At 44.4% G+C, this 26,210-nt stretch overlaps 1 protein-coding gene across 1 annotated transcript in view; it reads left to right on the top strand.

The window, feature by feature from the left end:
- Window positions 1–26,210, top strand: part of LOC136626719 (zinc finger protein 208-like) — a 214,852-nt gene that overhangs the window by 129,224 nt on the left and 59,418 nt on the right. The window contains exons 15-20 of the mRNA XM_066601725.1: window positions 2,540–2,632; window positions 3,013–3,192; window positions 3,282–3,405; window positions 3,488–3,552; window positions 3,923–4,025; window positions 7,509–8,479. Coding sequence (XP_066457822.1) covers window positions 2,540–2,632; window positions 3,013–3,192; window positions 3,282–3,405; window positions 3,488–3,552; window positions 3,923–4,025; window positions 7,509–8,479 — 1,536 coding nt within the window. The remainder of the gene's footprint in view (window positions 1–2,539; window positions 2,633–3,012; window positions 3,193–3,281; window positions 3,406–3,487; window positions 3,553–3,922; window positions 4,026–7,508; window positions 8,480–26,210) is intronic.

The raw sequence follows: 26,210 nt of genomic DNA on the forward strand, positions 1-26,210 counted from the left end.
CATGATGGCGGCGAGGCCATTTCCCACCAACGCTGTTACTGTTAAGGTGCATATAACCACGGACACGTGTAGAGGACACATAGTGCCTCCAAAACATCCCCCTCCTCCTCCAACAATGAAAACATTCTTGGCAAATACCTTTGCATTGGTCCGTCTGGTGGCAGTCCAAGAATTTCACCTTTAACGACACAACAAGAGAGCACCACCACCATCCCCCCGCCACGGCCCACTTAATCCTGGCCACATTCCGAAAACCAACTACATAAAACCGCGCTACCAGGTCCGCAGTCACCACCACATTACCACCAACGAGGTTACTGTTAAGGTACATATTACCAGTCTGACTGGGGCATGCAGTGTGGGCCGAAGCCCACCTGTATTAAGCACGACATTACTACCTCAGCTGTGTTGGGCAATGCAATGGGATATTTTTATGTACTACCGGTGGGTTCCAGGGAGCCACCCATGCTGTAGGTGCACACGGAGTTTAACCTACATCTGTCCACTTGTAAAGAACCCCAGTCAGACTGGGGCATGCAGTGTGGGCCGAAGCCCACCTGTATTAAGCACGACATTACTACCTCAGCTGTGTTGGGCAATGCAATGGGATATTTTTATGTACCGCAGGTGGCTTCCTGGCACCCACCCGTGCTGTGGGTCCACAGGGAGTTGTTACTACATCTGTCCACTTGTAAAGAACCCCAGTCTGACTGGGGCATGCAGTGTGGGCCGAAGCCCACCTGCATTAACCACGACATTACATCAGCTTTGATGGGCACTGCAATGGAATACATTTATGTACAGCGGGTGGGTTCCAGGGAGCCACCCATGCTGTGGGTGCACACGGAATTCCCATTGCGGAGTTGTACCTGCCTGTGACTATTTATAAAAAACCGCGGTCTGACTGGGGCATGCAGACACCTTGACAGAATGAATAGTGTGTGGCACATAGGTTCCCCATTGCTACGCCCACGTGTGCAGCTCCAGATGGAGGTGGCACAGGATTGGATTTCTCATTGCTTCTGTACAGCATTGTGGACTATCGGCCCGCCCCTTTTATGGGGGGGTCGCTGCCTAGCCATGCCAACCCTCTGCAGTGTGTGCCTGCTTTTCCTGTGGCAGACGCACTTATAAATAGACATGAGTGTGGCATGGCATGAGGGCAGCTGAAGGCTGGGCAGGGACAGTTTGGTGTGCGCTGTGGACACTGGGTCGTGCAGGGGGGGGGGTTGGGCAGCATGTAACCCAGGAGAAGTGGCAGCGGAGTGTCATGCAGGCAGTGATTGTGCTTTGTTGGAGGTAGTGTGGTGCTTAGCTAAGGTATGCATTGCTAATGAGGGCTTTTCAGAAGTAAAAGTTGTTGGGAGGGGGGGGCACTCTTGCCGCTATTGTGGCTTAATAGTGGGACCTGTGAACTTGAGATGCAGCCCAACATGTAGCCCCTCGCCTGCCCTATCCGTTGCTGTGTCGTTCCCATCACTTTCTTGAATTGCCCAGATTTTCACACATGAAAACCTTAGCGAGCATCGGCGAAATACAAAAATGCTCGGGTCGCCCATTGACTTCAATGGGGTTCGTTACTCGAAACGAACCCTCGAGCATCGCGATAATTTCGTCCCGAGTAACGAGCACCCGAGCATTTTGGTGCTCGCTCATCTCTATTCATAAGTAAATAAGGTTTTCTCACTTTTTTTTATAGAGCTCCTTAATCTGTCTGTTTCACAATGCAGAAAAGCCTGAGATTCCATAGACTTCTAGAGGAGCCAGCTGGCAAAGGGAGGTGGAGGGATTTTAGCAGTGGTAATCACAGCGAAACAATGACAGGTCCTCCAGTGAGGCATTTCATTTAATTTACATTGTTCTGGCAGTCGAGGGATTTCTGGGCTGCGATGTCAGGGCACTGCAAGATGCTGCAGCTAGCCGTGTAAAATCATGAAACATACCCGCGGCTCTTCTTTGCTCATGAGATTTTAAGCTCCGATAGTAGCAGGTTTTAACATGGCTATCGAAGCGCTAAAATCTCGTTTGTCTGAAGGAGGCCTTAGGCTAACTTCACATGGATGAGTGCAATATCGGGCTGTGAATCATGGCCCAATATCACACCCACCAATATGTGATTTCCCCGTGGATGTGAGGTGTTTTTATGTCAAAACTGCCTCATATCACTTCAGGAAAGTAGTGATCCACCATCACGCCTGACACCTGTGGCAGAGGACCACAACGTTTCTCCCATTGTCTTCAATAAGAGACATCATATGGCACTCACATGCACGTAGCACAGGTGCAATGCTGCCATAGTCCCATTGAAAACAATGCGTGTAGCGAGAGCATGCCCAAAGAGCAAACGTGCCGCAATTTTTTACCTGATATTGGCGTGTAAAATGCACATTGCCAAGCATAATATGGCGCTATATTGGGCTGTGTGAATGTAGCCTTATTCATAGCAGTCATATAGAGCTTTGGGGTGGTTTACATTGTCTCGTCTTCTTCCCATTCAGGATCCTCGGCTGATATCTTCTATATCAGATAATACTCCTGACTCAACCCGACAAGGATGGAGAGGAACCGGGACAAGATGGCGGAGAGTATATTCACCCTCACCCTAGAGATACTCTTCCGGCTTACAGGAGAGGTGAGAGATTTGGAGGATGACGTCACGTTCCATCATTCTTATCTATGTCAGTCTCTGGTCACATCTATGGTAGAGGATTTACTGCCGATTCATCATAAATGCCGGGAAAATAATAGAGCCGGTTGTTCTGGTAGAATGATGGAAACCCAACAGATCTACTATAAGGCAACTGGAGGTTGTTAGGGGTCATTATTGTCTGTCATCTAACAGAACCAAAACTCTGATCATTTTGTTCTTCTGCTCCTGTGACTGAGTAGAACAACAGAGATGATGAACACAGATGTGAGGAGAATCTTACTAATTGTTGGCCATAACTGGAGACATGAAGGACTCTGGGAATGTCTGCAGTGATATTTATGGATGTATCTCCCCATAAACAGGATTACACGGTAGTGAAGAAGACTTCTAGTGATGGCTGTCAGGCCCCGGTGTCTGATGGATGGGGAAGCACCCTGAGCCCAATCACAGGGCCTCCACCTCACCCCCTGATACTGGAGGAGATCAATGAGCAGAAGATCCTAGAACTCACCAACAAGATGATTGAGCTGCTGACTGGAGAGGTGACGCTGCTGGGAATGCTGGGACATTATACAGTAACGCTATGGCGGTATAACGTGTCTGGGTGATGACGGTATCATTGTGTTGTCAGGTTCCTATAAGGTGTCAGGACGTCACTGTCTATTTCTCCATTGAGGAGTGGGAGTATTTAGAAGGACACAAGGATCTGTACAAGGACGTCATGATGGAGGACCACCAGCCCCCCTCATCACCAGGTAATAGACAGGACTAAATCCACACAGCCTTTATTATTTGTATGTAGAGAATGAATTCAGTGGCTGTCTGTGTTTTCTGCAGGTAGATCCAGTAAGAGAACAGCAGCAGAGAGATGTCCCCGGCCTCTTCTTCCACAGGATGATCAGGTAGATGGAGAGAAGGTCTCATGAAATCTCCCCTCTGGTCTGTAGGACGGCTGGGAAGGTCTTGTGTTCAGTCTTATTATATGACTGATACTTGTGTAATGAGAAAGCTGGAGATGGCAGGATTACAGCCGACCGCAGACATTAGATCTCCGCATCTTATCACTATTTTCTGGTTCTGGAGACTTCTGGTTGGAATAAAGAAGCAACAGGTTGGAGTTATACAGGAGACCTGCAGCTATTCGGCCCAGATCACTACTGCTGTCATGTCATTCCGGCTCCTCATACTAATTAATGACCTTTTCTGGCCATATAAAACCTCCCACACGACTTCTCCAACTGTGTGATGACTTTTACAATATTTATTTCCCAGCTGGTGAATCCGGATGAAGATCTGCTCCATACTAATGCCATAGAGACACATGTGAGGGGGTATCAGCCGTGTAAGGAGGAGATACCTACAGGTGACCACCCAGGTAATGCTTTTTTAGGTGGGACGATCTGCCCATATAAACAACTGCACGAGTGGTGACGTCACTGCTAGTTATTAGCGCTCATGCAGGTCCCTGATGACTTCTTGCTCAGCACTCTGAACGGGGAGCGTTTGCATGCAGCAAGAAATCAGCCATCCAGCAATGATTTTTATGCTGGCTGAAAGTGAGCGATAATGAAAAGTGTGCGAACGGTGAAGAATGTTTTTTACATTTGGACGTAACAATTATCTTGCATTTTCTTTCATTTGAAGGGGTTTTTCACAATAATCGTCCCATGTTAGTGGCCCTTTAGACTACATGTAGAGAAGAGTCTGTGTCGTCAGGTTTTTTCAGCTGTATATTCACTTGTTTGTCCAAAATGCATAATAATGTGTAAATGTTATTTAACCCCTTAGTGACCACCCATATGTCTTTTCCTGTCATGGGTGGCTGGGCTTTATTCTACAAGGCCATGAAAAAACATCGGCCCTGCAGAATAAAGCTGCGGGGTAGGGCAGCGCAACAGCTCCCTGCTATGAGTCACTGACAGCCGGGGGTGTCACTGGGGTCATTGTGTGCGGTCCCCAGGCACACGATAGCTGGTTTTTAAAAGGTAACTGCATTCATGTAAAAGTAAAAAAAAAGTTTAAAAAGTCTGTTTGCGACCACCACCCCTCAACAAGCTTACTAGTCTGAGGAGGTGCAAAGGCTCACAGGGCACCACTTTTTACACCCCATCCTTGCCATTGAGGTCAAGAAATACTCCCCCAAAAATTAGCTGTATGGGTATGGTTTTCTGGCTTGTGGTCAATTCCCAATTATTGCTATAAAGACTTGCTTAACCTCTTTTCATACATACCCCGCGGCCACATGACATACCTATACGTCATTTGTCGTTAAGGGGTTAAAGGGTCTAGCATTTATTTGCAGGAATACTGCCATCCAATAGGTGGCACTGAAAGGTATTGCTCCATCTTCCTTATTTGCATATATTTCCCAGAGGAGCTTGCATGGCCATATAAGTCTCCTCACTCATCTTTTGGGACTGTGTGAGGGCTCGCTTTTGTCGGGGCGATCTGTAGTTTGTATTGGTACCATTTTGGGAAAGATATATAAAAATTTTTGATAGCTTTTTAATCAAGTTGTTCTTGGAGTAGCCAAAACAAAAAGGTAATTCTTCCACTGCATTTCTTTTGTGTGTATACCTTTATGGATCTGGTGATACCAATTTTTAGATTTGTTTTTATTTTATATTAAAAAAGTCTTTATTTCTTGTCCATTGCATTTGGGGACACAACTGAAGAAAGTGTGTATAGATACTACCACTAGGAGGAGAAACACTAAGCAAAAAAGGTTTTAGCTCTTGCTACCAGGTATATTCCTCCTGCAGGAACCAGCTGATCAGTTTCAGTGTTGTCTAGTTGTCTCTTTTTTAAGAGGCAGACTTCTTCATTCACCGATATTCAACTGGCATCCTTCCAGGTCTGGGAATTTAGGGCTCGCTTTGGACTCTCTCTGTTACACCACTGAGGAGGATGAACAGATTAGCGTTAAATCTTGTTTTGTTGGCTTGACCCTCAGAATAGCTGACCCAACAGCTATATTAACCCCTTCCCGCTCCAGGACGTACCGGTACGTCCTGGGAGCCTGGTACTTCCCGCTCCAGGACATACCGGTACGTCCTAGGGATAGCGCGAGATCACATAAGATCCCGCGCTATCCCGCAGCGGGAGCCGGCTGTCAATCACAGCCGGCGTCCCACTGTTAACCCCTTCCCTGCCGCGATCTAAGTAGATCGCGGCAGGGAAAGAGTTCATAGAGGGATCGCCCTCCCTCTGTCTCCGGCCAGCTCTCGCGATGTCATCGCGAGAGCCCGGCCTGTCACCATGGCAACAGGATGCCAGACACTGGCGTCCTGTATTGCCTGTGCCTATAATCGCTGTATAAGCGATAAGGCATGGCAGAGCAGTAGCTCTGCCGTGCCTTATGACAGCGATCATAGGCACAGTGCTGCAAGTCCCTCAGAGGGACTCAAATAATGCAAAAAAAAAGAAAAGAAAAACGTAAAAGAAAAATGTAAAAAGAAATGTAAAACCCCCCTTTTTTATGCTTTTTCTAATATTAGCATAAAAAAGGTAAAAAAAAAATTTAAGCCCCACATATTGGGTATTGACACGTCCGTAACAACGTGTACAAAAAGTTGAACACGCTTTTTATTTTGTACGACAAAAAGCGTTTAAAAAAAACGCTAAAAAACAGACAAAATGCTAACTTTTAGCATTTTGCCTCCCAAAAAATGCAATAAAAGTGATCAAAAAGCCATACATTCCCCAAAATGGTACCAATAAAAACTACAGCTCATCTCACAAAAAATAAGCCCTCATAGAGCTCCAAACATAGAAAAATAAAAAGTTACAGGACTTTGAATGCAGCTATAGAGAAAAAAAAAAGATTTCCTAAAAAAAGGGGGTTTTATTGCAAAAAAGTGAAAAAAACCTAAAAAAAAATATAACAACTTTGGTATCTTTGTTACCGTACCGACCCGCAGAAAAAATTTTGTGTGTCATTTATGCTGCATGATTAACGCTGTAAGAAAAAGAAAAAAAAATCTATGGCAGAATTGATGCGTTTTCTCTCCCTGTTATCATAAAAAAAAATAATAAAAGTTTTACTATATAGTCTATGTACCCAAAAGTGGCACAGATAAAAACTACAGCTCGCCATGCAAAAAACAAGCCCTTATACGGCCGCGTCCACGGAAAAATAAAAAAGTTATGGCTTTTGAAAAATGGAGATGGAAAAATACCAAAAAATCGCTTGGTCCTCAACGCCAAAATAGGCCATGTCATTAAGAGGTTAATTCCCCTATTGGAGCACTCCATTCCTACTAAAGGAAGGTGAGCATAGGGGCACACTCTGCTGGAGTCCTGGAGCTCTACGGTCTACAGCAAATGGGTGAGTATTCTCTCAACCTAGGAAAGTATTCTCTCTTCCTTCCCCTTTCTTCTTCCCACCACCAATATGACCACCACTTCACTCCCCAACTGGGACCTCTCTACCTGTCCCAAGCCCCCTTGGCAATCCATTGCAAATTTCTGGGTGGCATGAAGGCTTTTTTTGGGAGATAGTGCCATTTCTCCTCCTTTGCAGGCCTCTTTAGACCTTGGAGGACTTATTATCCCCAGGTGTCACTGATTTTCATTGCCCTTTCATGACAAGATTATTTCTGAGGCAACTGGTGGTAATATTTCTCATCTACCACAAAACAAAGCCAGCCATGTGTGGTTCTGCACAGAAGAAGAGGCCTCAGTTTTGTTCCTTTTATCGCTCCATCCTCCGGACCTTGGATAACAAACGATCCTTGCAGGACCAAACCAAAAGCTCTCTTACAAACTGTGCTTTTATTTTTTATACAAAGGTCATGAAATATCAGTATAATTGTAGTGCTATATTCAAAAATATTAAAATCTGTTTAATCATTGGCAGATGACGTCACCAGGAGCTCAGAGGGACATCTGATGTCAACAGATTGTAAAGTGGAGGATCCTGGTGTCATACAAGATACATATGAAGAGCCTGCCATTATCCCAGATATAGCCTCAGCCCTTCACAGCAAAGATCTATCCTCTGATCCTTCTAAACTGGTTCCATCTACTGATTCATTACAGAATGTTAAACAAAATACAATTTATAAAACAAATGTTCAACATCAAAGAGTTCACACAGTGGAGAAGCCATATTCATGTTCTGAATGTGGGAAATGTTTTAATCACAAATCATCTCTTATTGCACATCAGAAAATTCACACAGGGGAGAAGCTATTTTCTTGTTCTAAATGTGAGAAATCTTTCACACAGAAATGTGATCTTATTAATCATCACAGAACTCACACAGGGGAAAAGCCATTTTCATGTGCTGAATGTGGGAAATGTTTTAATCGGAAATCATGTCTTGTTTTACATCAGAAAATTCATACAGGGGAGAAGCCACATTCATGTTCTGAATGTGGCAAATGTTTCGCAGATAAAAGAGTTCTTATTAAACATAAGAGAACTCACACAGGGGAAAAGCCATTTTCATGTGCTGAATGTGGGAAACGTTATACTTGGCAATCATGTCTTGTTAAACATAAGAGAACTCACACAGGGGAGAAGCCATATTCATGTTCTGAATGTGGGAAAAGTTTTAATGAGAAAATGAATCTTGTTGACCATCAAAGAACTCACACAGGGGAGAAGCCACATTCATGTTCTGAATGTGGGAAATCTTTCGCACAGAAATCTGCTCTTAATACACATAAGAAAATTCACACAGGGGAGAAGCCTTATTCATGTTCTGAATGTGAGAGATCTTTCACATATAAAAGTGTTCTTATTCAACATCAGAGAACTCATACAGGGAAAAAGCCATATTCATGTTCTGAATGTGGAAAGTGTTTTAACCGACAATTAATTCTTGTGATACATCAGAGACTTCATACAGGGGAGAAACCATTTTCATGTTCTGAATGTGGGAAATGTTTTACCAATAAATCAGTTCTTGTTAGACATCAGCAAATTCACACAGAAGAGAAACTATATTCATGTACTGATTGTGGGGAATGTTTTAAGCAGAAATCATATCTTGCTGCACATCAGAGAATTCACACGGGGGAGAAACTATAAATGACCTGAATGTTGGAAATGCAGCTAAATCAAATCTTTTTTAGACATCAGAGAATTCACACGGAGGAGAAAGCATTTCCATATCATGAATGTTGTGAATATTTTACTTGCAAGTCAAATCCTGTTGACCATCAAAAAACTCACATAGGCAAAAACTGTATTAATGTTTTGAATTTGGCAAATGCAGCGTTCACAAATCCCATCTTGTTAAACATTAAATAACTTATCAGGGAAGAAGACATTTTCTTTTTCTTTTTTATTAATAAATAGTACAAGAAAAAAAATTCAACATTAAAAGTCAAAACGAAGTCACATGTATTACAAGAGGATTATATGCATAACTGTCAACTGTCAATAAATGTCTGTTATCTAAAAATTACCTAGAACCCAGATAGCACATTTATAGTATATACCAACCGTGTGTAGAGAATATTTCATATTAATATACATAATTATGTCTCAAAAATTGTTTCCAATAAGTAATAAATATGTAAAACCTTACATGCTTGTGTTCTTTAAATGGTAATGCATCATCCTGTAGGTTGACCCCAGACACATGGCATATGCTGGGGAGCTGCGAGGGCAGTATGCTGGCTTGTCACTGTGGCACTTACCACGCTCCCTCCCAGAGGGATGCATGCAGCCCAGGCCAGGGCAGCACTGGGCCTCTTCCGGACACCCCCGGCATGGGGATGCCTGATAAACATTAGGACAGGTGAAAGAGTTGTCACGGGTGACGCCACCGTTCCAGTTCCCACTGGCATGAACTTCGGCAAGGAAATAAACAAGCCACAGACAGTTGTACAGTACCTCAGGTCCCCAGGAACGGTCAGGACCTGGAATAACTTTTACTTGAAACTTCAACAGTACATGGCACAAATGACAAGTGTAGATCTCATTGATGCAGGAATAAGATGAAACCAAGTACCTCCACGCGGCAGGCCCAGACATTAGGCTGCCCGTGTGTGAATAAATAAAGACGCCTACCACCACTCAGCAGAACTCAGACTTTTGGACGCTTGAGTGTGAACAATGAAACTGAAATACCTCCACCTAGCAATCCCAGACTGTAGGATGCATCTGGTGTGAATTGATTAGATAAGAGTACCTCTGCACTAGGTGTTCCCACAAGAACACACACGCTCAACTCACGCTCTCTCTCTTTTGGGGGGCTCACTCTTCTAACAGCATTTCTGGTGGTGTGTGGGAAATCTCTCTTCCTCCTCCATTCTTCACTACATGAGGGCTGAAGGTGCTCCCATGTAGCTGAAACTCTTTGATTGGAACCCAGAAGACATGGACCTTTTCCCGTTCTCATGTACTCCTATTTATACCTTCTCTCACACCACGTGACAGGACAGAATTGTTACATTTACCAGACAGTCTCCATGTTTTGCAGACACTTAACCCATTACACACTGCAGCTGTGCAATACACAAAACAGAATGACAAGACAGTTTTGCACAATGCATCCACATGAGACATACATGTATGACATTATGGAGGGGGCCAGGAAAGCATGCGCTGGGCCACTACAGTACGCTATTTCCTCAGACCTCTGGAGATGAGTGGGAGCTGGTAGGTGTTATGTGTAGAAATAGTGAGGAGAGAATTACACCAAGGATTCCGGACTGCATGGAACTACTTGGTACAAAAAGATAATTTCATTGGAGATAATCATATCTAACATGTTACAGCACTGAGACCGACTACAGAGTCTCCCCTCCATCCATCTCATCACTGTAGTTATGTGTATCACAATATACAGGTATGATGTTTCCACTTCTCCTCATCAGGAGGAGCCATCAGTAATACCCCAGGGGCAGATGATGCTGGAGGTGGCCACCTTACAAAGAAGATTAACTCAGTCCAGAAGGTACAAATTCTGGAACGGGACCATTTAAGCAACATAAGTTCAGCACCCATCTTCTGTTATCATTGACATTGTGATGTAAGAACTCCACCGAACCTAAAAAGTCCTAAAAGTGTGAAGAAACTAATCGACTTATCCATCAATAAGACACCATGACACACTGCCTTGAAGTTACAATCTGGAGCACATAAAGAGGGTCTGGTGCTTCTCCAAATGTAGCCAATTCAAAGTCCCTTTACTGCTGCAAAAAATCATTATAGAAAACTAATCTTTTCTCTGGAAGATTCTCCTCACTCCTCATACCATGCGATAGTCAGGAGATGCTGCAGCCAGTGAGAGCCTATAGAAGAATTAGCTGGGCTCTATAGTTCCACCATCAACAGTAAACACATTGAGGTCTCCTATGCGAATCACCTACCTTGAGGATGTGCAAAACATAGAGGAGCGCTGTGCCGGGTATCGCGAGAAGAGAGGCTAATTATACTACACGGAGCAAAGATGAACAAGTTCATCAGAATAATAACTACATAGGCCACCAGTCTACTGCCTGATCCTGGGTCTGACCCTGCTGGCTTCTTCAGTGCAGGATCCTGGTCATCGTGTTTCCTATTGGTGGTGGAACTGCAGAGCCCAGCTGTAGAGAGATCTTATAATACAGATAATTGGGCGCCCCAGTAATATTGAGGGTTTGAGGCAGCATCGATGCACAATGAATAGTTGGATAAATATATTGTTTGCTGCAGGGAAAACTCTTAAGGTTTATTCCCTTTTGCCATGGGGCCAAAATACAGAAGCTGCTTGAGCTGGGCGGTGAGTACAGCTGAGGGGGAGAATTAGTGGCATAGTTAAGAAGGCGAATAGGATAGCAGAGGCATCAGCCTAGAACAGCCACTGGAGGTGCGGGGCTCTGCACAGGGAGAACACCCAGCCAGAAATCAGAGCAGTCCTTTGCTCCAGCGAACACCATATGGTGGAATAGCGGTTATCTGATGGATATTACACTGTCCTTACGGGTCCCCCTTCTGGGTTGTATTGAGCTCTAACAACTATATCTACATATTATTTTCTCATTCTACAGTATCCTACAATAAACGCTCCCATTATCATTCTACTAAATGCCATAAACTATGCCCACCCCCTATATATGTATGACACATGGGTGGATTATGGAAGAAATCCTGAAGCCTAGCTAGACCACGCCTTGGCCGAACATTTCTGATAAAGACATAATCAAAGTGATAATGACCACTTGTCCGTCCGTCTGTGTATATTGTATGACCCACATGCAGAACCCGACAGCGCCTGTAATGTCAGTTATTGGCTCTTAGCTTCGCCCCCTGATCACATGACAGTGATGACATCACATGTCCTGTATCCTCCTTGTGCACTGAATGAGGGATTTTGGGTGGATTACCTCCCCCCCCCCCCCCCACAAACCCCTGCAGCCCCAGTTGCTATTGATACAGCATTACTCAGTTTGACATTTGTATGTTGTGAGTCAGCTGGGCACTTGTGTGGAGACTCCAATAAATGACACTTCACAAATGTACACAATGGCAATGCATATTGACCAACAACATTGAAGCATAGTCCTTCACCGCTGTCTTCACATCTCCTGAACGTGATATCATGTCATCTCCAGTGCTAATGCCGCCAACACCTGTCCAGCCTTCATCTAATCGTCAACCGTTTTCCAGTGTTGAAACAAACCATCAGTGTCATGCAAACATGTCACCACTGAGGGTTCAACGCCGATGTGAAGCTAATGCAGCTTACGTGAAACAGCAACAAGCCACGATTTCACTTCAGCCGCCAGCTGCTTTGTAAATCCCATGCAGCTAATATGTGAAACCAACGTAGCAGAGCTGAGTGTGTGTAACGTGCATGTAGCAGAACTGTGTGGCGCAGAAACACTGGCACTATAATTTCCTAATAATTACTGCTACCTTATGCTATCTAGCTCACTCTATTATGAAAATGACCAGAACCAAATGGAAGGCCACTAGGGACTCTTGGACTACAATATGGCGTACACTCCCAGAATTGTTTGCAACCCAATTTCAAGTTAAGTTGAATCAAACACAGTATTTGGCCTGCTGGGCTCAGCCACATCTGAATCTTTATATGAGGCTCCTCCTCTGCAACAAAATCCAGAACACTCATCTGCTGCTCTCATGGGGCCTCAATTAACTTTGCTTACATCTATTTTTAAGGAAGAGATTTCTACAGCAGTGAAAGAATTCACTGACCAAATAAAGAATTTAGGCCAAAGAATAGATGATCTGGGACATAAGACAGATGATGTTGTAGTGCGAAAAGAAGATAAGCAGCACATTAAAGAATTAAGAGTCCAAATTAGATATCCCAAAATCCAAATACGAAGACCTTGAAAACAAGTGTCAGGACTCGATCCAAAAACCTCCTGAACTCCAAGCAGTAGCCTTTCTTATTAAGCTATCCTGCTATCCAGCCAAAAGTTCCCTTGCCTAACTCTCAGCTTTGTTCTCTATACCCAGATATCTAGCTCATGCCTCCTGGTTCTGACCCCGCCTATTTCTTTGATAGCACTTCCTATTAAAACCTGGCCCTGCCAGTGCATGATTATTCTGTTCCACAGCATTTGATTCAGCTTCTGCTTCTGGCTTCCGTCCTGACTATGTTAACGGCTTCATCCCTCTGTACTGCATACCAATACTTTCTGAAAACGACTTCTGGTTTCTCCCTTGACTATGTTACCCACCTCATCTATCTGTACTGCGACCCAAGACTTCGCAATAATGACTCCTGACTATCCAGACTACTCTTCAGTGACCTGCATGGCTACTACACTCGCAGCTCCTATCCAATGTCGATAAGAAGCTACAACAGGTCCTGGTGAGCAACTCTTCGTATCCGTGGACTTCCTGAAACAATGACGGCTCTGAAGGAGAGAACAACCAACATTTTTTCTGTACTTCTACCCAGACCAAAATCTGCAGCAAATTGAAAGGACCCATCAGGCCCTTGTCCACCCTCCTAATCCAAACCTACCCTGAGATGTTATTCTAAAATTATACTACAGCTAATTGCGACATTAGCTTTTAACAGCAGCAAGACAACAGTCCCATCTTCCAGGACTCCCAACCACAGTCCAACTATTCGCGGACATCACTCCTGCCACATTAGCGACACGCAGAATGCTTTGACCAATCACCTAAGCACTTCAAATGGCTAATAAAAAATATAAATGGTGCTTCCCCTTTGCTCTCATTTTTCATCATTAGGGCAGATCTTACTCAGTAAGAAACTTGGAACAGGTCTACCAAGCTGCAGAGACTGCACGAATTCTAGTAACAGCGAGAGCCATCCCAAGAGGTCTACCACCATGTCCTAGACATACTTGGATCGTGATAGGCTCATCCAGAAGACAAATTGAATCAGCTTCTGTTCCTGCTCGGGTCCGAGCGGACATGAGTACATGAGCTGAATGTTGTCAGGGGGAGCCCTTAGGTCGCCAGAGTACGGATGTGTGTGACATTGGTCTTTTAAGACTGATGTTGGGTGTATCCGCAATGTGAGGGGCCTTGTGCCTGACTGACCTTATTTACTTTACGTTATAATTACCAAGTTAGTGTTGATTTTTGCCTCTTCTACCTGCTTTCTGCAGACACCGCTCTGAGACCTGGATGCTCTATTTCTATTCTGGGAGCAATCTGTAGAACATAATTTGGATTAAATCCATTATGTATTGGGAAAGGGATTACTAAGCCCTTTTTACAACCTCATATAGCAAAGCCTTATGAAAGGCCAGTGCAGTTCTGGCCTTGCTTTGCAGGTTGGTATAAATAAGTTGACTGTCGCACACCCATCACTGAGAAACGATTTCAGTCATCCTGCGTTGGGCCTCAGGACCCACCTTTTTGTTTTATATTATACTAGCTTACCCGTCGCGCGTTGCTGTGAAGACAGACAGACATACATTCGTTTTTATATATCTAGATAACAACCAATCACAGCACAGTTTTTTTAGGTTTGCTCGGTGGTGTAATATATAACCAATCACAGCACAGCTTTGAGGTTACCTCAGCTTTATAATATATAACACCCAACCACAGCGCAGCTTATATGTTACCTCAGCAGTATAAAATATAACAACCAATCACAGTGCAGCTTTCATGTTACCTCATCGGTATAATATATAACAACCAATCACAGCACAGCTTTCATGTTACGTCAGCAGTAAGAGAAATAACAACCAATCACAGCGCAACTTTTATTCTGCCTCAGCAATATAAAAAATAGCAACGAATCACAGTGCAGCATTGATTTTACCTCAGCGGTATAATATATAGCAACCAATCACAGCGCAGCTTTTATTTTACCTCAGCATTCTCAATATCCAGCAATTGTCTTGCGAAATGTTCAGCGGATCCATCATTTTGTAGTTGAACACGCATCCCGTTACTCGTAATGCCTTTTGCTTTTGTGCTTGAGATGGAAATCAAACGATCTTTGTCTGGGGGGGCATAACTGTCGACGACGCGTGCGCGCCACCTATCGTAGGATAGATGTACTATGCCAGTAATCTTCCCAGGAGTGTACTCAACAACTTCCCATTAACTTTTCCTATTTATAACATAATCAATGCTCGTGCCAAATTTCCTGTTTCTATGACACCGGAAAGTGAGAAAATTACATTCCGTACGTAAAATTTGGACGCTAATGCTTTTGTGCATAGAATTGAATAATCGAGTTGGGACCCATTAGCCTTTCCTATTTATGACATAATCAATGCTTGTGCCAAATTTCATGTTTCTATTAGTGTAAAATTTGGACGCTAATTCTTTGGTGCTTAGAATTGAATAATCGAGTTGGGACCCATTAACTTTTCCTATTTATGACATAATCAATGCTCGTGCCGAATTTCAAGTTTCTATGACATTGGGAAGCGAGAAAATTAGATTCCGTACGTAAAATTTGGACGCCAATTCTTTTGCACCAAGAATTGAATAATTGAGTTGGGACCCATTAACTTTTCCTATTTATAACATAAACAATGCTTATGTCAAATTTCAGGTTTGTATTACATTGGGAAGCGAGAGAATTCGATTCCGTACGTAAAATTTGGACGCTAATTCTTTTACGCATAGAATTGAATAATCGAGTTGGGACCGATTAGCTTTTCCTATTTATGACATATTCAATGCTCGTGCCAAATATCGAGTTTCTATGACATTGGGAAGCGAGAAAATTAGATTCCGTACATAAAATTTGGACGCTAATTCTTTTGCGCATAGTATTGAATAATCGAGTTGGGACCCAATAGCGTTTCCTATTTATGACATATTCAATGCCCGTGCCAAATTTCAAGTTTCTATGTGAGAAAATTACATTCCGTACGCAAAATTTGGACGCTAACTTTTTTGCGCATAGAATTGAATAATCGAGTTGGGACCCATTAACTTTTCCTATTTATGACATAATCAATGCCCGTGCCAAATTTCACGTTTCTATGACACCGGAAAGTGAGAAAATTACATTCCGTACGTAAAATTTGGACGCTAATTCTTTTGCGCATAGAATTGAATAATCAAGTTGGGACCCATTAGCGTTTTCTATTTATGACATATTCAATGCCCGTGCCAAATTTCAAGTTTCTATGTGAGAAAATTACATTCCGTACATAAAATTTGGATGCTAATTCTTTGGCGCATAGAATTGAATAATCGAGTTGGGACCCATTAGCATTTCCTATTTATGACATATTCAATGCCCGTGCCAAATTTCAAGTTTCTATGTGAGAAAATTACATTCCGTACGCAAAATTTGGACGCTAACTTTTTTGCGCATAGAATTGAATAATCGAGTTGGGACCCATTAACTTTTCCTATTTATGACATAATCAATGCTCGTGCCAAATTTCACGTTTCTATGACACCGGAAAGTGAGAAAATTACATTCCGTACGTAAAATTTGGACGCTAATTCTTTTGCGCATAGAATTGAATAATCGAGTTGGGACCCATTAGCATTTTCTATTTATGACATATTCAATGCCCGTGCCAAATTTCAAGTTTCTATGTGAGAAAATTACATTCCGTACATAAAATTTGGATGCTAATTCTTTGGCGCATAGAATTGAATAATCGAGTTGGGACCCATTAGCTTTTCCTATTTATGACATAATCAATGCTTGTGCCAAATTTCATATTTCTATTAGTGTAAAATTTGGACGCTAATTCTTTGGTGCTTAGAATTGAATAATCGAGTTGGGACCCATTAACTTTTCCTATTTATAACATAATCAATGCCCGTGCCAAATTTCAAGTTTCTATGTGAGAAAATTACATTCCGTACGCAAAATTTGGACGCTAACTTTTTTGCGCATAGAATTGAATAATCGAGTTGGGACCCATTAGCTTTTCCTATTTATGACATAATCAATGCTCATGCCAAATTCCACGTTTCTATGACACCGGAAAGTGAGAAAATTACATTCCGTACATAAAATTTGGACGCTAATTCTTTTGCGCATAGAATTGAATAATCGAGTTGGGATTCATTAGCTTTTCCTATTTATGACATAATCAATACTCGTGCCAAATTTCATGCTTCTACAAGATCGGGAAGCGAGAGAATTAGTGGCAATGATGGAAATAGAACGATCTACGTGGGGGTCGTAACTGTCGATGACGTACGCACGCGCGCCATTTATCGTAGCATAAATGTACTATGCCTATAATCTTCCCAGGAGTGTACTCAACAACTTCCCAAAGTTTCATGGCGATCGGATGAATGGTGTAGTAGCGCATAAAGGACAGACAGACAGACAGACACGCACGCAGACAGACAGACGCACGCAGACAGACAGACAGACACGCAGACACGCATACATTCAATTTTATATATATAGATGTCTTTAATATGTCTGAACTACAGGTTTCCATTCAGTTCTTCTTTAGTTAGGTTGTCAACAATGTCCATCTCACCACAATATCTCACAGACATGCTACAGCACCCTGGTTTACTAGGTGTCCAATTGCATCCTTCCTCATGGTCCACATTATTTACCTTAATGTAGGAGGATCTAATTGCCCTCAGAAAAGAAAACAGGTCTTTTTATAATATGTGAATCACCATTCAGACGTTATATGACACTCACTTTTCTCAATCTTCCTCTCCTAGCTATTTCCATTCACAATATACAAGATTCTAAACTGCTTGTGCCCCTACAAAACATAGGGGGGTGTTGACCTTTTTTCATAACTCTCTTTATCAGACCCACAACTTCTCGCTCAGATCATGCAACAACTTTCAGACTATTTCAAAACTTACACCAGCCCTGATTCTTCCCCTGTATGAACTTGGCTAGCTCATAAAGCTTATATAAAGGGGATATCTGATTAAAATAGCTTCCAAAAGAAAACGAGAAAATGCTTAGGCCAGCGGTGTCAAACTCATTTTGACCGAGGGCCACATCAGGCTTATGGTGACCTTCAAAGGGCGAATTGTAAGGCCGCCTACAGACGGCTAGGTCGGATCCCGCTGTGAGAATTCTCGCAACGGGACCCGACCCCTGCAGGAACCAGCGCGGTACTTACCTGCTCCCTATTTATAACATAAACAATGCTTATGTCAAATTTCAGGTTTGTATTACATTGGGAAGCGAGAGAATTCGATTCCGTACGTAAAATTTGGACGCTAATTCTTTTACGCATAGAATTGAATAATCGAGTTGGGACCGATTAGCTTTTCCTATTTATGACATATTCAATGCTCGTGCCAAATATCGAGTTTCTATGACATTGGGAAGCGAGAAAATTAGATTCCGTACGTAAAATTTGGACGCTAATTCTTTTGCGCATAGAATCGAATAATCGAGTTGGGACCCATTAGCGTTTTCTATTTATGACATATTCAATGCCCGTGCCAAATTTCAAGTTTCTATGTGAGAAAATTACATTCCGTACGCAAAATTTGGACGCTAATTTTTTTGCGCATAGAATTGAATAATCGAGTTGGGACCCATTAACTTTTCCTATTTATGACATAATCAATGCTCGTGACAAATTTCTCGCTTCTATGACACCGGAAAGTGAGAAAATTACATTCCGTACGTAAAATTTGGACGCTAATTCTTTGGCGCATAGAATTGAATAATCGAGTTGGGACCCATTAGCATTTCCTATTTATGACATATTCAATGCCCGTGCCAAATTTCAAGTTTCTATGTGAGAAAATTACATTCCGTACGCAAAATTTGGACGCTAACTTTTTTGCGCATAGAATTGAATAATCGAGTTGGGACCCATGAGATTTTCCTATTTATTTATTTTTTAAATCTGATTTTTATTAACATTTTTGAAAAAATTTTTAACACTTCAATCAGCATCTTGTGAGTCAAACAATTTTAACATTTTCAGTAGTATGGACAACTTGTTCCGTAGATTATGTCTCGGTCCTCCACACGCCAGTCTTCTTGTCTCTCAGTTGCCCATGAGCTCTCGCCCAGGGGAGCCTGGTCTGAGATTAGATTTGGGTGGTCCCCTGTCCAAGTAATGACGTGGGGATCAAAGCTCGGGAGAGCTCCTCTGATGTTAATTAGTCTATATTACTGACGCGCTGGAGGGCGGAGACCTCCAGAGATCATCTTTCAATAAAACATAGCAATGCACAGACTAATATGCAGAGTAACTAGTAGACATGGTAAAATAACAGCTGGATAGAAAGAAGGGACGGAAAAGGAAAAGTAAAATTAAATTAAGTTGAAGTAAGAAGTAAGAAGGAGGGGTTTGACTGGTGGACGGGTGGGGTAGGGAGGGGAAGTGAGGTAGGCTAGGAGGGGTGGGGGCTTTGTGTAGGGTCCGTGCGGATCGGACATCTCCCTACCTCCTCTGGATCATTGTCTCTTTTGGAATTGATGCTGCATCTGCGTTCAACGTCCGAGGCCCCACATCATCTCGCCATCTCTGGTTATCTGAGCGCTGCCCCCTCCTCTCCCCGTTGGTGGGTGAGTCCAGAACCGCAAAAATTTTGTGTTCACTCCTGGGTCCTCATGTTTCGTTCGGACTCAGCTGTTGCTGATCACGGGCATTTCTTCTCAAATCGCTCCAGGGGAACCAGGTCAAGATAAAGTCCTCATGTGTGCCCCTCTTCCAGCTTGTGAGCTCTTCCAGGCTGCAGATCATATCTGCTTTTTCTCTCCATTGTTTTGGGGATGGTGGAGTTTGTTGTAGCCAGTGTAGTGGTATTAATGCTTTTGCAGCGTCTAATAAATGGGCTATTAATTTGTTTTTGCGAGGGTGGAATAGCGTGGATGGTTTCCACAGGAAGACCATATCTGGTGTGATTGTTAGTGCTGGGCAGAGTACCTTTAGGTCCTTTTCTACTTCCTTCCAGAATGGAGTAATACCTGGACATTCCCACCATATGTGAAGGAAGGACCCTATTTCAACATCGCATCTCCAGCATCTGTTATGTGGGGCTAGTTTGTAATTATAAAGCCATTGGGGGGTTTTATACCACCTGACTAATAATTTATAGTGGCTTTCTTGCATAAGTACGCAAGGAGAAAGTCCATAGGCCAAGTCCAGGATTAATTTAGTGTCCTCCTTTGTCAGGGAGATCCCCAGTTCCTTTTCCCAAGAGGTTAGGAAATTAGGTTTGGTAGATATGGGTGGGGCTATAAAACTTTTTCTTATGGTGGAAATTTTCCTGCCGTTGGGCGTAGTTGCACCCAGGCTGTTTTCAAAACTTGTTTTGGGTCTAGTTGACTTGTATATATACAGAAATTCCTTCAGTACACCTTTAACGTGTGCTGCCTGTAGAGGGGTGAGCGAGTTGTTGGGCGCCAGTTCGATTAATATGGTTTCTGGGGGTTTGTGGGCTTGATTTTGGACGTCTTCTATCCTATTGTTTTCGAGTTGTTTCCATATGCTGGATGATCCTGGGTCGTGGTGGATCCCTAGTATCCTGTTTACGCCACAGATTGGTGTCATCGGGGAGGGGTCTGGGGCCAGTGATTTTTTGAGTCTATCCCAGATCTCGCAGGGGCCTCTAAGGAGGGGGTTGAAATTTTTCGCTCTATAATGGTTTTTAACTGGGAACCAAAGGTCCTCCAACAGCGTGTTGCCATGTGAGACCACCGCCAACTTCTGTAGCAGGAGATCTCTGGGTGGGTGTGTCAACTCCATCCAGTAGCTAAGCTAAGTAGCTTGATAATAGTCCTGGACGTTCGGCAGGTCTACCCCCCCCCCCTCTGCCCTCCTTCTCGTCATCAAGCTATAAGCAAGCCTGGGTTTTTTTTGTTTCCAGACGTAGTTCGTGAACAGAGTTCTCAAGGATTTGAAGAAGGAGAGTGGTAGGTGGATAGGAATCATACGCAGTCTGTATATAATTATAGAGAGCACGTATGATTTTAGGATATTCTTCCTCCCAAACCACGACAGGAGTGGGAGATCGTATGAGCGCAGAAGGGATTTTATTTGGGGGATCAACGGTTGAAAGTTATGCAGGTATAAGTCCTCAGTTCTTTTAGTAAGCTTAACCCCTAAATAGTCTATCGCTGTCTCGGACCACGTGAAGGGTGAGCTGGACCTCAACGGCGCACTTTGTGCTTTTGGGATTGAGATATTGAGAATTGTGGATTTGGTGAAATTTACTTTAAAGTTGGAGAGAGAGCCAAAGTCCTCCAAAAGCGTAGTGAGTCTGGGGAGGCTTTTTTCCGGTTTAGTGATAACAAACATTATATCGTCTGCAAATGCCGCTGTCGATAATGTATGTGAGTATACACTTAGGCCTCTAATGTCCGGGTCCTGCCTAACCCATTGAAGAAGGGGCTCCATGGTGAGAATAAAAAGCGAAGGGGAAAGGGGGCAGCCCTGTCGTGTCCCATTGCGTATGTCGAATGGCGGCGAGAGTGCCTCATTTACTTTTAATCTCGCATGTGGTCTTGTGTAGAGAGAAAAGATAGCTGTAATCAAGGGGGTGGGAAAATTGAATCTGTGGAGTACTCTTTCCATGAAGGTCCAGCTTACCCTATCAAACGCTTTCTCCGCGTCGGTACTAACGAAGACCACTGGGATTTTACGGGTTTGGGCATAATTTGCAGCATGGAGTAATCTTACGCTATTCTCCCTACCCTCTCTGCCTCTAACGAATCTCGCTTGTTCCGGGTTTATCAAAGCCGGTATAAATTCTCCTATTCTCTCCGCCAGGAGTTTGGCCCAGATTTTAATGTCTTGATTTATAAGTGATATAGGCCTATAGCTACTGCACTGTTCCGGATCTTTGCCCTCTTTTAGGATGAGAGTAATATGCGCCTCTTGCGCTTGTTTGGGGAGTTTCGCCCCGCTTAGAAGGGCGTTAAGTAATTCTGTTAGTCTGGGGACTAATTGCGCCTTAAAAGCTTTATAATAAGACAATGGGAGGCCATCCGGTCCTGGGCTTTTACCCTGTGGGAAGGAGTTTAGAACTTCCTCTATCTCTTTTTCTGTAATCGGGGACAACAAGCCCGACGCCCCTGCCTCGTCAAGTTCTGGTAGGTTTAGGGATTTCAGGAACCCGTCTATTTTCCCAATAGCACTCTGTCGGGTTAGGTGGCTGCCGCTCTCCTCCAGATTGTATAATTTTGAATAGAAGGATTGAAACTCCTTAGCGATTTCATCAGTGGAGGAAACCGTAGCCCCCCTTTGTGTTTTTATAGAGAGGATCGCATTCCTGGCCTTAGCTTTCTTTAGCAGTGTTGTCATAAGCCTACTGCCTCGATTACCGTGGGCATAGTAGGCTTGTTTAAGATGCATGTGTTTTTTATTGAACTTATCTGTAAGAATACAACGCAGCTGGTGTCTAAGGGAGGCTAGTTCCTCTAGGTTGTTTTTCTTTTGCGAGAGCTTAGTGACTCGTTCAAGATTTGCTATCTGAGCAAGTATTTTGTCTATTTTTTCCTGGTTCTGTTTTTTGACTCTTGAGCCGAGTGCTATTAAGAGGCCTCTCACGTAGGCTTTATGAGCCTCCCACACCATGGGTGTTTCAACGCTTCCGTCTAGATTGTTATTGAAATATTTCTCCAATAGGTTTCCTAAATTAATTCTTTCCTCAAGGGGGTCTAGAAGGGAGTCATTTAGGCGCCACCTCCACTCGCGGGGGGTGGATTGCGGTAGGCACATATCAATGTGTATGGGGGCGTGATCCGAAACAGTGACAGAGTCTATACTAGCCTTTTTGATACATTTCAGTAGATCAGGCGAGGTACACAGATAGTCAAGTCTCTGGAAAGAGGAGTGCACTTGGGAGAAGAAAGAGTAATCTTTAGATGTGGGGTGTAGGAGTCGCCAAACGTCCAGGACTCCCAGCTCCTGCATAGCTTTGTGCAGTCTTTTTAGCTTTGTCTGCGAGATCTGTGACCGCCCCGTTGTCGAGTCAAGCAATGGATTTAGAGTCACGTTCAAGTCGCCCCCCAGTATAATATGTCCAACTGCGAATTGTTTAAGGGTCTCCAGCTGTTTGACTAGCCAGGGGATTTGATCTGAATTTGGCGCATACAGGTTTGCTAGTGTTAGTTTTGTATTATTGATTGAGCCTTTAAGGAAGAGTGCTCTTCCCTCACCATCCTGGAGTGTTGAATCCAATTTAAAGGGAATAGATTTGTGAAACATTATAGCCACTCCTTTAGAAGCGGAATGCGGGTGAGTGTTGTGAAATTGTTGCTGGAGGCCCATTCCCGGGAGAAGGAAATATTTGTCCCTCTTGTAATGTGTCTCCTGCAGCATTAGAATTTGCGTCTTGCATTTTTTGAGTAGTTGTGCGACATTGTGTCTCTTACCCGAAGAGTTGAGGCCTCGGACGTTGAACGATGTGATGCGCATATGGGTCATTTCAATTCCGTTTACTCAATCCAAGTACTATACCTGTGGATACAAACAAGGAGAGAGAGAATAAGGAGAGGTCTCGACCCCGCAGGAGCCCAGACTTGGGGCCCTCACTCAAGCCTGCTTTTCTTCTCTTTTTTTCCCCTTTCCTTGCTAAATCGGCCCTCAGTCCAAGCGAAGGCCGGTACGGATGGGTTAAGCGGGGTTAGGGTAGGGTTCTGAGAAAGAAAAAAAAAAAAAAACAGCAGAAATTAGATTAAACAGGGAGGGAGGATGTCTGTGCGTCAAGTCTATTGAGGTGCCGTTGAAGAGGTCACGAAGCCCGTTGGTCCGTCAGTGAAGTCCCAGGGCTGCGCTTGCCTAGACAAAACTCTCTCTCGGCTCCTCAATATAGTGAGGCAGGGGAAGAATAACTGTTAACAAAAAACAGGTTAGTAACAATTTAAATGAGCCAAGTCCCAAAGGGACGGGCCCCATCACAAAAACTATTCATATTAGTATTGTAGTTGCGATAGATAAGGTTGCCAACTCGATGGGCGGACTCAGTCACCCTTTGAGTCCTTCGTACAGGGTTTCAATTCTTGATATTCAGGCGGGTGTTAACCCTTAAATTTTCAGGTGTTCTCTTGTAGGGGTCCAGCTCTGTTTTTCTTTCTCCTTTCTCTTGGGGATCTGGTGTCTCCCGGGATCTGCTCCATTTCTGTTAATGCTAGTGTGGGGAGCGTGGGGAAGTCCGGTAGCGGAAGCCATGAAGGGATCTCAATTGGCTCCATTTCTAAGATATGCCAACACTTTTGCAAGTCCTCTGGCGTGCGGATGTTGATTCGGCGGCCCTTGATGTTTATTCCCAGTCCGAAAGGAAAGAGCCAGGAGTACCTGATGTCCCTGGCTCTTAGGGCCTCAAGTAGGGGTCTCATTAGTCGACGTTTCGCTAAAGTTGTCGGAGCCAGATCTTGATATATTTGGATTGGTGTTCCATCGTACTGCAGCTCTTTGTTATTTCTTGAGGCCATCAGTACCGCGTGCGCGTCTGGGAACGCCAGAAGCTTGCAAATCACATCTCGTGGCGGGTCCTGCCCGGTGGGTGGGGGTCTAAGGGACCTGTGGATGCGCTCTATGGAAATTTGTGAGGATCTTTCCTGGCCAAGGAGCGAAACGAACAATTCTTGTGCTATTTTGGTTAGAGTCTCTGCGGCCCACGTTTCCGGAAGTCCTTTAATTCTTATATTATTCCGCCTATTGCGGTTTTCTAGATCCTCTTGTAGGGTCAGGGCTTGGTTTAATTGATGGTGCTGCTCTCGGACGACTTGCTCTAATTCTGTAGAATGTGAGACTAAGCAGGCTGTGGTCGTTTCTAGAGCCTCAACTCTTCTGCTTGTAGATTTAATCTCATCTTTGATCTCTGACAGGTCCGATACAATTGGCTGTATTAATGTTCTCATAAAGCTTCTGGATACCTGTTCAGTTTCCTCACCTTCCGAAGACACCTCCTCCCCCCTTTCTGTGCTGGATGGTGCAGAAGCTGTTAAGTTTAGAGACTTTTTGCTAGAAAGGTGCGGGCATCTGGGTACCCTTTCTTTGAAGAATTTTTGCATATCAGGTTGACTTTTTGCTGTACGGGGTGTGCTTAGAGTGTCGTTGCTTCTGTCTCTACTGTTTTTCCCCATTATGCGTTTGAGTTGGTTTCCGACTTAAGTCATACGATGAGGCCCGTCCTCTGGTGTGTCTTTTTATTTAGCCATTGGACGGTTGTGGCCTTGTGGCCTAACCCAGTGTTTAATTTTGGTAGAGGCTGTCTCCTTTCAGGAGCCGCTGTTCTCCCGTCTCTGGGTAAATAATATAGATGGGGTATGGTCAGTTTCTTTTATGGGTCCTGGGTGGTTTTTCGAGGGCATTAAAATTACCCTATATATTAAGTGTATATCGCGGGGGCTCCCAGCCAGGGCCCCCCGGCAAGCTTCAGACTGCGCCTGTATACAAATCTTGAAGGTCTTCCTCAAGGAGAGGGGTTTGGAGCTCTGGGTGGTGTGGTTAGGTGCAGTTCTATTATATGTAGCCTGGAAGTGGGGCCAGTCACCAATACTCCTGCTCTTCCCTGTATAAGGTTTTCTGCAGGGCTACAAGCAGCTCCGCAGCTATAGCCTCAGCCTCCCTCCTCCCTTTCTTTTTCTCCCTCCGGGAGGGGGGGGGGCGTTACAGCGCCGCTCCGGTCCGACTTGTTCTCCCTACCCCCCCTCTCAAACCTTGTCCGGGGAGCCCTCTCCGGGCTGCCAGACCACTGCTGCCCTTCTGCTTCGCTGGGGGTCTCCGCCGGCAGCGCGCCTTCAGATCGGCGCGAAAATGCAGGGGGGGGGGGGCGGGGGGGGGGGGGTCTCCGCCGCTCCGCTCTGGTTTAGCCCGCTCCCGCTGGTCCCACCCTGACCGGGTGATCTTCACCGGGCTGCCGGACCGCTGCTGTCTCTCTCAAAGTCACCGGAGGTCTCCGCCGTCAGCGCACCCCACACTCGGCGCGAAGGTGAAGAGAAGGGGGGGCGGGGGACCCGCCGCCGCCGCTGCCGCCGCCGCACCTCTCGTCCCGACTTTTTCCTCTTCTTGCAGCTCTGTCCAGGCAATCCTCTCCGGGCTTCCGGACCGCTGTTAGTTTTTTATAATCCGGGGGTGTCTGCCGGCAGCGCGCTCCTCGGCGCCGTAAATTGAGGTCCGGGCTTCCCCGCCGGAGCTAGGCCTCGCCGGTTTTCAGCGTCGGGGAGTTGGCCGGAGGGTCTCTTTTTGTTCGTCTGCCTGCGGAGCAGCCGCCGCTGATA

The sequence above is a fragment of the Eleutherodactylus coqui genome, chromosome 4, assembly GCF_035609145.1.
Source record: "Eleutherodactylus coqui strain aEleCoq1 chromosome 4, aEleCoq1.hap1, whole genome shotgun sequence".
Taxonomy (NCBI): domain Eukaryota; kingdom Metazoa; phylum Chordata; class Amphibia; order Anura; family Eleutherodactylidae; genus Eleutherodactylus; species Eleutherodactylus coqui.